Here is a 14821-nt window from a genome sequence, read left to right as displayed (position 1 = left end):
ATAATTCCAAAAGCTTTGTTACTCCTCATAGACAATAGCGTGATGTAATAGTAATAGTAGGCTAATAGCCAGCATGTCTGTACTTTCCTTGAGGACCTTTAGGTACTTTAAAGGTACAGTCTGTAATGTTTATATGTTATTTAACAGAAAAAAAGCCATGCTATGCTAAATAAAAAATATACATGCTATTCTATGTATATAAATATACATAGAATAGCATGTAATTGCATCTTCCAACAAACTTATGCATCCACATCAACTTATGCCGTTTGCGGAAGTGGCCATGTTCCCTGACCGTATTTGAACATAGTGGGTGGGAAGGACATCTTCCTTCTGTCTAATCAAGTTTTACATATGCCGCTAGAGACCGCTTACACAGTTACACAGAGTAACTTTAAATGTTTAGAAAGTTCCCATAGAGACCATGTCCTATTGGTCCCATTATACTGAAATTTGCTACATTTGCTGATGTATAAATTAACCTCTATGCATTACTAAGAGTGTAAATAATGAAATTATTTATGAAAATACCAACAAAGTGGAACAGAATAAAATCCAAAATTACAAAAAAAAGAATAAATACACGCCTTGGCATGACTGGTCCATATATAGCAAAAGTAAAGCACTGTCATAACTGGAGATGGGGAAAAGAGCTGCATGTTATCCCAGAGCAATCCTAGAGCAATGGTTAAAAATCTCAATTTACAATAAATGTTGTATTCATGATAAAAAAGAATAATAAAACCTTGATAATCTTGACTCTTTAATTATATGATTCTATTTATTCATATATCATAACAATAAAATATTCTCATTTTATGAAGCCAGATAACACACACCAATTAGTTAAACTGCAGGCATGTCTTAAAGACATAAAGACCTGGATGGCCGCTAACTTTCTGCTTCTTACTTCAGATAAAACTGAGATTATTGTACTTGGACCTGAAAATCTTAGAAATATGGTATCTAACCAGATTCTTACTCTGGATGGCATTACCTTGGCCTCCAGTAAGGCTGTGAGGAACCTTGGAGTCATTTTTGACCAGGACATGTCCTTCAACGCACATATTAAACAAAAATGTAAGACTGCTTTCTTTCATTTGCGCAACATCTCTAAAGTTAGAAATATCCTGTCTCAGAGTGACGCTGAAAAACTAGTTCATGCATTTATTACTTCCAGGCTGGACTACTGTAATTCATTATTATCAGGAAGTCCTAAAAACTCCCTGAAAAGCTTTCAGCTAATCCAAGAGCAGCAAGAGTGCTGACAGGGACTAGAAAGAGAGAGCATATTTCTCCTGTTTTGGCTTCCCTTCATTGGCTTCCTGTTAAATCCAGAATTGAATTCAAAATCCTGCTCCTCACATACAAGGTCTTAAATAATCAGGCCCCATCTTATCTTAATGACCTTGTAGTACCATATCACCCTATTAGAGCACTTCGTTCTCGCTCTGCAGGCCTACTTGTTGTTCCTAGAGTATTTAAAAGTAGAATAGGAGGGAGAGCCTTCAGTTTTCAGACCCCTCTTCTGTGGAACCAGCTTCCAGTTTGGATTCGGGAGACAGACACTATCTCTACTTTTAAGATTAGGCTTAAAACTTTCCTTTTTGCTAAAGCATATAGTTAGGGCTGGACCAGGTGACCCTGAATCCTCCCTTAGTTTTGCTGCAATAGACGTAGGCTGCTGGGGATTCCCATGATGCATTGAGTTTTTCCTTTTCAGTCACCTTCCTCACTCACTACAGGGAGTGCAGAATTATTAGGCAAGTTGTATTTTTGAGGAATAATTTTATTATTGTACAACAACCATGTTCTCAATGAACCCAAAAAACTCATTAATATCAAAGCTGAATGTTTTTGGAAGTAGTTTTTAGTTTGTTTTTAGTTTTAGCTATTTTAGGGGGATATCTGTGTGTGCAGGTGACTATTACTGTGCATAATTATTAGGCAACTTAACAAAAAACAAATACATACCCATTTCAATTATTTATTTTCACCAGTGAAACCAATATAACATCTCCACATTCACAAATATACATTTCTGACATTCAAAAACAAAACAAAAACAAATCAGCGACCAATATAGCCACCTTTCTTTGCAAGGACACTCAAAAGCCTGCCATCCATGGATTCTGTCAGTGTTTTGATCTGTTCACCATCAACATTGCGTGCAGCAGCAACCACAGCCTCCCAGACACTGTTCAGAGAGGTGTACTGTTTTCCCTCCTTGTAAATCTCACATTTGATGATGGACCACAGGTTCTCAATGGGGTTCAGATCAGGTGAACAAGGTGGCCATGTCATTAGTTTTTCTTCTTTTATACCCTTTCTTGCCAGCCACGCTGTGGAGTACTTGGACGCGTGTGATGGAGCATTGTCCTGCATGAAAATCATGTTTTTCTTGAAGGATTCAGACTTCTTCCTGTACCACTGCTTGAAGAAGGTGTCTTCCAGAAACTGGCAGTAGGACTGGGAGTTGAGCTTGACTCCATCCTCAAAAGGCCCCACAAGCTCATCTTTGATGATACCAGCCCAAACCAGTACTCCACCTCCACCTTGCTGGCGTCTGAGTCGGACTGGAGCTCTCTGCCCTTTACCAATCCAGCCACGGGCCCATCCATCTGGCCCATCAAGACTCACTCTCATTTCATCAGTCCATAAAACCTTAGAAAAATCAGTCTTGAGATATTTCTTGGCCCAGTCTTGACGTTTCAGCTTGTGTGTCTTGTTCAGTGGTGGTCGTTTTTCAGCCTTTCTTACCTTGGCCATGTCTCTGAGTATTGCACACCTTGTGCTTTTGGGCACTCCAGTGATGTTGCAGCTCTGAAATATGGCCAAACTGGTGGCAAGTGGCATCTTGGCAGCTGCACGCTTGACTTTTCTCAGTTCATGGGCAGTTATTTTGCGCCTTGGTCATATGATTGTTGGGTTTTTTTCTATATCTATGAAGTGCCTTGAGGCGACTTTTGTTGTGATTTGGCGCTATATAAATAAAATTGAATTGAATTGAATTAATGTGCAACGTTTTTACCTCAGCTATGACCAAATCCTCTACGCAGTTCCTGAGAATCTACAACTCTATTTTTTATCCAGTTCTTGGACCTCACCATTTTCAGAGGAATTTCTTTAACGACATAACACTGATCTATGAATTATAAAAGCATAGAAGCATAGAAGCACAAAACATTTACCTTACTCAGCACAACAGACAACTTAGCAAAAGAACAGTTTAAAATGGGATCTTTAGCCACTTTGTCACAAAGGCACATCATTTGTTGCCATTTCTTTTTTTCAATAAATGAAAAATTCCTAAGATAACAGAGTTTGATGGGCATTAAATAGCATTTTTTTGGACCAGCTAGCTTAGTAATAGCCCAAAACCTGGCATATCTCAATATGGTGTCGGGTGTGTCCTCAAAGGAAACTGGACATGCAGAGGACAGAAAAAGATAAATTATTAGTCTAAAAAACAAAACAAAAACAATTGACAGCAGATGAATAGTATTTGAAAGAACGTGAGTGATGAATCTAAGTATGAAAGATTCAGATTTTGGTCCAATTATTGTCAATATGTATGGAGGAGTTCAAGAAAGAGGTCCAACAGTGAGCGTCTACAGCCATCTAAAAAACCCGTTGGAGGCTTTATCATGGTTTGTTGCTACATTTCAGGCAGGGTCATGGGAGATCCTGTCAAAATTGATGGAATTATGAATACAGACAGTCTGATTTTGATCCACACAATGGCACGCAATGTCATTAAGAAAGTGTCTGGTTGGCATGGTTTCATTTATTAAGCACCTCAATGATCCTATCCACATTGTCAATACAGTAAAAGCATGCCTGGATGGAAAAACACACAATGGAACGCAGTCAGTCACAGACTCGCCTCCCCAGAGCTTGGACGTGATTGAATCATAACATTATTGAATCAGTGTGGGATTCTTGACAGAGAACAGAATAAAAGGCAGCCAACATCCCAAGAAGAGCTTTTAATGTCCTTCAAGAAGTGTTTAGACATATTACCATCTCCCATTTTCCTAGAAAAAGAAAGAATTGAGGGGTAGGTTAAGACTTTTGCACAGTACTGTCCATCTGATTGAGCTGATTTCACCAAAGCAAATGCAGGACATTTGCATCCTACAACCACATGATGTCACATGAAATGTAAATCACATTTTAAATGAAAAGTTTGTGCTTTCATCGCATCCTTTTTTTTATATGTTTGTTAGTCATGCATCCTAAAACATGCGCAGCTAAAATAAGGCCCAGACGATCATGAGGCCACAATTCACAAAATCCCCTGTTGTTTATAGTCAGCCACTTATATGTCATCTACTGTAACCTAAGAAGAAAATGTACAGAAAATAACAACGGATGTGATGTATTTGTAAAAATGAGGCTGACAGTATTTTCTGCCAAAAAACGCATCTCTTCAAAATTTCTCACGTTTGAGAAAAACAAACACATGGTTGCATAATTTTGACGAACAGACATTTCCATGTAAATTGATTTCCAAACGTCTTAGGTAGTGGTCATACAGGAAATAGAACATGTGTGATCAAACTATGAGTTCAAAGGAGATTCAAACCACAGTCCCTGCAGTTTTACAGACCCAAGCACATTCTCAACAGGCATAAGAGGAAGTGGGTAGGTGCTTTCACATGAATCACTTGGAACAGCTGGGGGAAAAAAGTGGTCTCAAGTCAGTATAAATACCCCACTGAGCTTCTTTGCCACAGTAAACGACTGTGAGCCAACAAGTATGATCGCTGTGGTGCTGCTGCTGGCGCTGGCCGCCCAGTCCTCTGCTAAGCCTCTGTCATCTGAAGACATTGACAAGCAGCTTTTAGCTGAGGTAAGAGCTCTTATTCAGTCAATATCTAGCCTTCAACTGGCTTCTGTTTTATTTCTGTTTTATCTGGGGTTTTTGTTACAATGAGCATGAATGTTTGATCTGGAGCTTTTCTGATTTTTAAATGAGCTTCACATCACAGTTCTTTGTTCTGTATCAAACAGAAATACCTTCATCGATTCTATGGCCTTCCAAATGGTCTCCAAGGTAGACGGACGTCGTCAAATTTCCTTCAAGCCAAGATCAAGGAAATGCAGAAATTCTTCAAACTGGAGGTAAAAGACCTGCAACTGACAAATAAAGGCTATCTCATCTCTCATCTCAAAAATATAACCAGTAATTTCCAAAGAAATGAAAAAAGTATATTCCCTATTAAAAGTTTACCATTCAAAAGTTGAATATTATCAGGGAATCCAGCTTCTTTTCAGCTGCTCACAATAACAAAAGTGTTAATCGAAACGATACATGTACTCACATGACATATTCTCCACTATCTCTTTTACTTGTAAAGGTCACAGGGAAACTAGATGACAATACTTTAGCAGTGATGAAGGAGCCCAGATGTGGCGTTCCAGACATTGGGGAGTACAACCACTTCCCTCGACACCTCAAATGGGAAAATAACAACGTCACATTCAGGTATGCATTTAGGTGCCATAAAGTAACAGGTGACATAGGTATTTTTGCTCAAATGTATTTTATTCACCAGCTTTCCCCTGCCTCATATCTTCTGATGTTTCAGGATAGTGAATTACACACCAGATCTGAAGAAAGAAGATGTAAACAAAGCCATCCGCAGGGCTCTCAACGTTTGGGCTGACGTTACTCCTCTGACTTTTAAGAAGCTTTACGAGGGCAATGCAGACATTATGATCAGCTTTGGATCAAAAGGTACACAAACTATTGATTGAATTCTGATATATTACAATTGAATTGAACACAAGTGTTGAAGGGTTGCTGTGGTGCATTCCTGCTCATTGTCTACCCTTTATTCTGCAGAGCATGGAGATTACAACCCATTTGATGGACCTGATGGACTGCTGGCTCATGCTTACCCTCCTGGCCAAGGCATTGGAGGAGACACTCACTTTGATGAGGATGAACACTGGACCAAAGATTCATCGGGTAAGAATTATTATAATTAGAATATTGAGCAATATCTAAACTTTTTCCTAGTGATAATTACTATTATCCAACAATATTTTGAATTCAACATCTTTTTTTTTCAGCTTACAACCTGTTTATAGTGGCAGCCCATGAGTTGGGTCATGCCCTGGGGATGTCCCATTCCACAGACCCAGGCGCACTGATGTACCCCATCTACACCTATACTACAGGCTACCCGCTGGCTGAAGATGACATAGAAGGAATTCAAGCCCTCTATGGTAGGAGTACTGTACTGTTTGACTGTAAGCTTAACCTATAGAAAACTGAGGACTGGTTGTCATCAACAGCAGATTAATGCCACATGTCCATCAACCACAGGTCCAAACCCAAATCCGAAGAAAGTGAAACCAAGGCCCGACGCCCCAAAAAAGTGTGACCCCGAGCTAACTTTTGATGCTGTCACAGAGCTCAGAGGAGAAACCATCATCTTCAAAGACAGGTACAACATGAGCCTGATCAGGTTCTTCATCACTCTGGAAAGATCTAACCACGATATCTAATCTATAACCACTCGACACAATCTATGAACAAGAGTTCCATTTTCTGCCTAAGCTCTACCAAAATAAAAGCTCTGTAAATTCTGTGCTGTTCATCGTGCTGTTTTTTCACACCTCATTTCAGATACTACTGGCGTATTCATCCTCAGATGGTGGAGCCTGAATTGACTCTGATTAAGTCCACTTGGCCATCTATTCCCAAAAAAGTAGATGCAGCTTATGAGAACCCAGAGAAGGATTTGGTTATGATATTTAGTGGTGAGTACTTCACACTTTCTGGTCATTTCTTAAATAAACATTAGAGTGCGTGTACATCGTAAACCTATTCCACGTTTCACCAGGGATCCAAATGTGGGCTTTGAATGGATACAACATTGTGGATGGTTACCCAAAATATATTCATAAACTTGGTCTTCCCAAGAGCGTCAGGAAAATAGATGCAGCCGTGCACATCAAAGACACTGGGAAAACTCTGCTGTTCACCGATGAAGACTACTGGAGGTATGTGGAGACATAGAAGTGATTGTAATGGTCACACTGCAGCTTTGTCAGTGATCAGACTCAACAGTGTTGAATGACTAAATGGTTATGTGTCACCCACAGCTATGATGAAGCAACAGGGACCATGGACAGTGGCTACCCACGATCCACTGAGGAGGACTTTCCTGGAATGGAGGATGAGGTCGACGCTGCTACTTATCACTATGGTATAATAAAGTCACACTCTGAGTAGAAGCATCCAAAGGTACGATTTTTATCCACCAGTACTGATACTGATCTCTGTTTTACAGGATACTTGTACTTCTTCCATGAACACATGCAGTATGAGTACAGTTACAACTCAAAGAAGGTTATTCGCATCCAAAGGGCCAACTCCATTCTCAACTGCTGATGAGAAGGACCACAGAATCCAGCGGCGACTTATATTGATTTCAATTAAAGCAGGCTTTGAGAAATACAATACAAACTATGCACATAAATACATATCAAAATGAAATGTGGAAAGACAGCCCAGTGTATGAGCAGGGAAACTTCAGAGCTTAGAAGGAAGAACTCAACTTTATAGAGATTTTTATTTTAACTATAGTGCTGGACACAGAATGCTGGAAAATTCTATAGATATGTTTTCTCATATTTATTTTACAACAATATATTTGTTCCAACTTTTATTTTGGATGTCAGGATCTTCTGGTAAAGTTCTTTGAATGCTTTATGAACTCAATATTTGACCGAACAGTTTTTGTGCTTCCTTTGACTTTTTCAGTTTTTTTACTCAATTCAAATAAAGTTTGATTATTGATGAATGAAGTCATGTTTTTTTTACTTATTATTATAATAGTGGTACACAGGGGGATTAAAAACGTCTTACATATTGAAGGAATATGAGAATTTGACCCTTCTATGGTAGGAATCTTACAACCAAACTTACTGGAATTATTATTATTATTACTATTATTATGATACAGTATTAAAGAGGAGTAGTAGCGGTGGTTATAAACTTCCCACATGTTGGCAGACTGTGTTAGTGCGGTGTGATCAGTGGGCTCAACTGATAAAAAGCTAAAAGCAGCTGGACATCTGTTGCATGGTTACTTATAACAACCTGGCCATGCATAATGAAATGCAGTCAGACAGATGAACCCGTTAATAGGTTTATTCATAATCCTCTTCCAGGCATCTGTAATGATTCCTGGAGCCTTCGAGTGAGCTAATAGATGATTTAAGTTTGCAGAGCATTGTGAGCTTGTGTTGTTCAGGACAAGCTGCATTGCACTTACTTGTTGTATTGTGTCTTAACATGTTGTGCAAAAAAGTGATTTCTGATGTGTCTATGTGTTTTATGTATAATTTCTTTACTTATACTCATAAATAGACTGTAGTGAATAGGATTCATGATGGGATTAGATAAAAAAAATTCCTATTTCCTATTTCCTGCCACCCTCTACACCAGATCTATCTTGAAAAAGACATTAGGAGTTTTGATGGTGCAAATTTCTGGCTCAAAATGACTCAAAATCACAGAAAAAAAAAACAAAAAATAAAAAACAAAAAAATAAATTTTTGGGAAAACGTTTGTTGTTTTTGGCACAACAAAGGCACTGTCCACTTTATTAAGATCTTTTGAAACTTTTACATGCAGTTGCTTATATTTTTCACTAGAGGGCACTCCTATTAAAGGCTTGAGTGCTTCACAGCCCACTTCAGAATAAAAAAGGTTGATTTGATCAGACTCCCAAATGACTGCTATGCTGAATTAATATGCTAAATCATGTCAATACCTGCTGCTTAGATTTCAGTCTCTACACCGCAAAGTGCCATCTAATCCATTCCTCAGTGTACAGAAAAAAAAATGTTTTTCAGAACAAACAAGGTGCAGTCTGAACATTGGCTCCTGTTAATCAAACAAACTAGTCAGTTACACAGACGATCTTCCTCCTCCAACCTGTTACAGCCGGCTACCTGAATAGAGGGTGTAAGAATAGCAGTATTAAGAAAAGCAAGGATTCGTGTCCACTGCATGAGCTGTCCACTTTTGAAAAGGTCGCCAAAGTATATCTAGTTGTAGTTTAGGAAACAGTGCAGTCCCAGCCAAGCAGGATAATCCACAGGCTCAATCATGTGGACATAATTACAGTGCAGTGAAGCAGTCACCTCATTTGCTCATTTCCAAAGTATTGCGATGGTGTGTGCTGCGTCACCGGTTAACAAATCCTGTGTGCGTGTTCTGATGTTCAGCTATGAGCGCCAAAGCTTCAGCTTACAGAGACGCAGAGGATGCTGCTGAAAGAAGCATGATCAAAATAACTTTATGAAATTATCTCTGTGTGTCCAAAAAGATGTAACCACTTACATTTGATATGTAGCTTTTCTGTATTTTAAGTAGAAGTAATCATTTTTGGATAGTATCAGTGCAAAGAAATCATTTAAACAAGAGAGCTCGTTAAGCAAACAGGCAGGCTGAGGGAGGCTCAGTAACCACTGTTAGAGCTGACTCCAGGCCTGTACTTGAAGTGGTTTGAAAACCTTCCATTTCCACCAGCCTTATGCTAAAGATCATGTTCAGAGAGGGACTGAAAAAAAAGCACAGCCAGTCCTGCTCAGCATAGATAAATGAAGCACTTACAGCCGCTCACTTTCTTGGATACATACACTCCTCAGGGGGAAATTGAACAAGCGAGCCTCTTGTCTCTGGATGTTTACTGACTCACTTTTACTCATAGTGAATCTGAGCAACTTTGGCTGTTGACTTTTAGGAATCAGTGCAACTGACGAGCATTAAAAAAACAAACAAAAAAAATCAAGTCCCCTTTAGTCCGTGTGGATTTAAAGGTCATGTAAGTCTCCTTTTTATCTCACTCCTGAGCACCTCTCCCGATCCTGCTGCAGTCAAAAATCATTAATATGAACCAACTCATCCAAAATGCAGAAGCGAGGATTTGAACCTGACTCAAATGAGGAGATCATAGCCTTGAATTTTAATATCTTTCCAGTGGTCAGGTTGGAAAATACTGTTGGCTGAAGAGCAGGAGGTTTAACCCCATGGCCCCACTGCTCATCTAGCAGCCAAAACTCGAGTGGGTGTGGTTTAGCCATCAGTGTGCTTGTGCACTGCACTGAACTCCCAAAAATTGACTATAATATCCATACCCATCTTTAATTTTGAAGTGCCCTCTTATTTAAAACAACTTTTCTTTTCTTGTTTTTGTTTTTTGTTTTTTGCTTCAGTTTGTCAGAGTGTAGCAGAAATTTGGTTTTAATCAGAACTTGAAGGTAATGGACAGAGACAGTTGAAAGAGATCAATCCCCCCCCCCCAAAAAAAAAAAAAATCAGAGGTGGTGTCCTCTGGGGGAAAACCTTCGCAGCCCCAGCAGCTTCTGATGGAAACCAGATGGAGGAGAGAGAGAGAAGTAGGGCAGCCGTCTCAGGATGTATCCGTTTTCCTGTGGGAAACTCCGTCCAGACCACCATAATGAGAGAGGTGATGCAAGAGTCCTGCTGCCTCTACAATGGACTGATTTGTTTAAAAAAAACAAAAAACTTGTGCACATTCGCTCCATGAGGCTGACGAAAATGTTCATTTTCTCAAAAAAGATGTGTCGTCTTCATCTTATGTCAGATATAGAGGCAACTTTCAAGTGACACAGCAGTTTGTGTTAAGCCTGATATAATCAAGCTGATAAATGTGGCCCTTTTAGCTGATGGCAAATATAACCCTTCTGTGTGTGTGTGTGTGTGTGTGTGTGTGTGTGTGTGTGTGTGTGTGTGTGTGTGTGTGTGTGTGTGTGTGTGTGTGTGTGTGTGTGTGTGTGTGTGTGTGTTCAGCTTATTTCCATCTGAACTGGCTGGTTCAGTATCACAGTGTTTATTTTCTGCAGCCTTCTGTGTGCTGCTGGCCACCTTGTCATTTTCTTGTTGTTCTTTTTCTTCCTTTTTCCACAAATAGAAAAGAAACAATCTGAAGGCGTGATGTTTGCAAAGCTCAGCGGCGCTGAAAACACACCGTCTGCAAGTTTCCACCCTCTGGATGCTGGAATGTGGAGAAAATCCAACTCTGCTCCACGCTGACCATCGAGAAGTGATAAGTCAGACCGGATGTGAGCTGAAGCAGTGTCGTAAATTCAGTAAACTGAACTCTCTGGTGTGGCGATATAGCTGGCAGCAGCCTTCTGAGATTACATTATGTTAAAAGGCTACTTCAAATATTTGTTTTCTGCAAATGTGCAAGCAGCTGTGCAATTAAAAAGTGTACAACTTTTAATGTAGGAACTGTGGGAAACACTGCACTGTCCTCCCATCAGGATACCAAGCCAAATTATCAATAATAAATGAATCCAAAATAAAATTCACTGTAAAAGGAAAGAGTTTAAAAGTCAAATCCACAAGTGAAAACGTTGCATTTACAAAGAATCATTATTCATAGTTTGCAGGCTGTTTTTGTTTCCAGCTCTCATTTGGCATGTGGGCCTCTTTGTAATCATTGCACTCAGTTGTCAGAGAGAGTAATACAATCCAGGATTTCTTCCTTAACGTGGAGAATCACCATCGTCTCTCATAAACGCTCCTACGCTGTGGACGAAACACAACCTGAAACTCTTTACAAAATAAAGGCCAACCTTCATTCACAACTGAAACCGAGACCAATCTATTGGGGTCATTTATAAGATAAGATAAATACTTTAGCTACTGCAATGAATGAGTAAATATAGTAGTTAAGGTTGGACGATCAATCTCCGACTCCTGTGTTGAAGTATCTTTGGGTCAGATACTAAACCCTGAATTGCCCCCAATGCTTCCACTGGAGTAAGTGCATGTGAATGCCAGATAAAAGCGCTTAGTCATAGATAAGAGTGCTGTAGAAATATGTGTGTGTGACTGGGTGATTGTAGTAGAAAGCCTTTTGAGTGCTCAAATTGAGTAGAAAGCCGTAGACCAGTACTTGTAATCTATATATGTAGCCATTTACCAGTTAAGTATAATCATGTTTTTTTAAACTACTTTTATTTCAGACAGGAATAATCTAAAATGTTTCAATCACGGCTTTTAATTATTTGTACACTGAAAGTGAAAGAAAAAGTGCAGCTGTGGCTCTGGACGTAGAGTGGGGCTCGGTAGGAAGGTTGACGCTTCAATCCCTGACTGTGTTTCAAAGCATTCTCAGGCAAGAGGCTGAACCCCAAGTCATCCATCGACATGTGAGTTTGAATGCTAGATGAAAGAGAATAGGTGGTGCAGTGAGTGTTTGGAGGCTCAGGCCTGGACTGGTAACCTTGAAACTTGAAAATCAGACCTGTTCCATGCACTGCTGACATGTGGACGAGTCCCACTGTGTCTGATGAGTGTGAAAATAAAGAAAGTATTTTTAACAGTCTGAGCGGCACTCAGGGCATCTGTTCAGCACAAGCAAAAATACACAAGAGCATCTGAAGATCTGAAGCAGCAAATCACAGCTACCTTGTTGCTTCACGGAGGAGTGATTTAGAGGAAGCTTTACCTCATGCGTAAAAGGCTTCCAATCAACATGTAGGTTGCAGACCGCTGTTTGAAACATCGCCCCTTTTTACATGGCAATCCGAGTTTAAACGTGATTTTTGTTGTGTCATTTGTGCACAATAATGCCGTGGAGCAGTACAGACTTCAGCAGCTTTAGTGGCTCTCAGAACAAAAAACAAGCAGCTCTTTGTGGCCTGTGACAAGTTGAGCGGATCTTTTGTTTGTCTGGAAAACAAAACCTCTGCAGTTCGCTGACACAGTACCTTGGTGCCTATTGTTACAGCAGCACACAAGCCTGAGGGCATTTCAAAGCATCCAAATGTCACTGCTGTGACATGAAAACTTGAAAACTGAAAAAAGAGAGAATAAAGAGTTAAAACCTCGCAGCGTTCAGAGCAATATGGGCTCATTGATGAAGCAAAAGTGGATTAGTTGCTTGGATGGCTTGATTCTCTGGAGGATTTCTCCGGGAAGGTCAAATTACATTTGTGTGATAGTTGTTCAAGCAAGAACAGAGTACTTAATAAAAACACCCTGGTTCTGCTTGCCTGAATTAATTATTCACAGTTCAAAGCTTCCCTCTGCTTTGAAGTAATTACATCTCACAGCCAGACCACTGCAGAGAAACAAGTCACTTCCTTTTGAATTCTTCACTCACGTGTCCTGCGCCACTGTGCCTAAAGTCAAATAAATATTAATTATCCTGCTTAAAGCCATTGCTTTACAACTTATGGGCTTTACAATGAGGAACAAAGAGAATGAAAAGTGGTAGAAGTGGCTGTGTCGAATCTGAGAGGCAGAACGTGAGATAAATCAGGTGAGGGGAGGGTTGTTTTTCTTGATGACGTGACTTCAGACTACAGATTAGATGAGATAAAACATGTTTAGATAGGTCTGTGGGGTTTTTTGTTTCCTTTTGTTTGTTTTTTTACCTTCATGGGAACTTAACTTTCTTTGTACCCATAAATGTCACTGACCTCCAGTTTATTTTTTTTAACGTCAAACTGAAAGATCTTGGTTGCTTTTCGATCTGTGAGAATCTTTTGCGTTGAGAGCCGTCTTGATTTCTTTGTAGCATAGATTCGACATGGTGCTGGAAACATTCCTGCATTTTGGTCCATACTGACACCGCGTCACACAGTTGCTGCAGATTTCTGAGCTGCATATCCACGATGTGAATTTACCCTATGCCACATCCTAAAGGAGCTCTATTGGACTGAGATCTGGTGACTGTGGAGGACATTTCACTAGTGACGTCACTGTCATGTTTGATATGATGTGAGCTTTGTGACATGGCGTGTTTCCCTGTTGGAAGCAGCCATCAGACAATGAGTACACTGTGGTCATAAAGGGATGGACATGGTCAACATCAATACTGTCTGGCTGTGACTTTTACACATTGCCCAGTTGGTACCAAAGGGTCCAAAAACCACCACTAGCAGTCTGAACTGCTGATACAAGGCAGGATGGATCCAGGCTTTCATGCTGTTTGAACGTCGCAGCAGAAATTGCAGACTCATCAGGCTGGGCAACATTTTTCTATTCCTTTACTGTCCAGTTTTGATAACACCGTGTAAACTTCGTGAACTTCATGCGCCGAGTTTCTGTCGTGTCACTGGCTGATTATTTGCATTAATAAGCAGCATATGTTCCACTGTGCATTTCCTTCTGAGACAAGGATGTACTAGACTGTGATGCATCTTACAGATGTCATGACAGCTCATTTCTGCTCCTTTTCAACACATCTGTGCATGCCCCTGAAGACACAGAGGAACATTGTTAGGCGACGGTGGAATGTGTAAACGGACACATGGTCTCCATCCTGGATAGCTTTCTGCTCAAGGTCTTATTCATATTTTCACTCTTAAACATGTTATTACACTTCACACAAACATTTCTGGACACTGGATTATATGCTTAAAATAAGTGTTATGATTATAGAACCAGAGGGATTTTTTGAAAGTGTTTAAGCTATTGTGCCACTACTGAATACAGCTGGGATTGCTTTCTTTTTCTTTTTTTTGAATTGCTTCCTTAGGTATAAACACAACACTGCATCACACAAGACAGGGGGAAAAAAAGAAGAAGAAAAACATCTGGAAAAGTTTTGTGCTGTGGGATCAATCCACTGAGGGTCCCACTCACAAGTTAGAACTGCATGACATAAGCAAACTTACCCATAAACCCTCTGTATTCTCCAGGTCATTTTTCAAGATGTAACACATGTGGTCGGCCTCTGATGCAATCTCTGAAAATCCGTTAATTAGTCACTTTTCTTCCCCCTTTGTTTTTGTTTTTTTCTTGTAGTTTGAA

The 14821-nt window shown here is 39.9% G+C and overlaps 1 protein-coding gene across 1 annotated transcript; it reads left to right on the top strand.

Moving 5' to 3' along the window:
* The first annotated feature begins 5041 nt into the window (after positions 1-5041).
* On the top strand, positions 5042-7745 carry mmp13b (matrix metallopeptidase 13b). Its single transcript, XM_026192239.1, has 10 exons — positions 5042-5127; positions 5364-5491; positions 5595-5743; positions 5852-5977; positions 6082-6237; positions 6338-6458; positions 6641-6774; positions 6858-7017; positions 7120-7223; positions 7308-7745. Exons 1-10 carry the CDS (start codon positions 5104-5106, stop codon positions 7406-7408), a joined length of 1203 nt encoding a protein of 400 aa, XP_026048024.1. The 5' UTR covers positions 5042-5103; the 3' UTR covers positions 7409-7745.
* The last annotated feature ends 7076 nt before the right edge of the window (positions 7746-14821 follow it).

The sequence above is a fragment of the Astatotilapia calliptera genome, chromosome 14 (assembly GCF_900246225.1).
Source record: "Astatotilapia calliptera chromosome 14, fAstCal1.2, whole genome shotgun sequence".
NCBI classification, from domain to species: Eukaryota; Metazoa; Chordata; class Actinopteri; order Cichliformes; family Cichlidae; genus Astatotilapia; species Astatotilapia calliptera.
Note: the sequence above shows the minus strand (reverse complement) of the source record. Positions and strands in the feature narration are given on the sequence as shown.

Bases quoted from the DNA above. Each gene is read 5' to 3' on its own strand.
- mmp13b (XM_026192239.1), top strand. From the start codon at position 5,104: ATGCAGAAATTCTTCAAACTGGAG. The intron at 5,978-6,081 runs GTAAGAATTATT...TTTTTTTTTCAG, and splicing joins CTGGACCAAAGATTCATCGG to CTTACAACCTGTTTATAGTG. The intron at 7,224-7,307 runs GTATAATAAAGT...TCTGTTTTACAG, and splicing joins CGCTGCTACTTATCACTATG to GATACTTGTACTTCTTCCAT.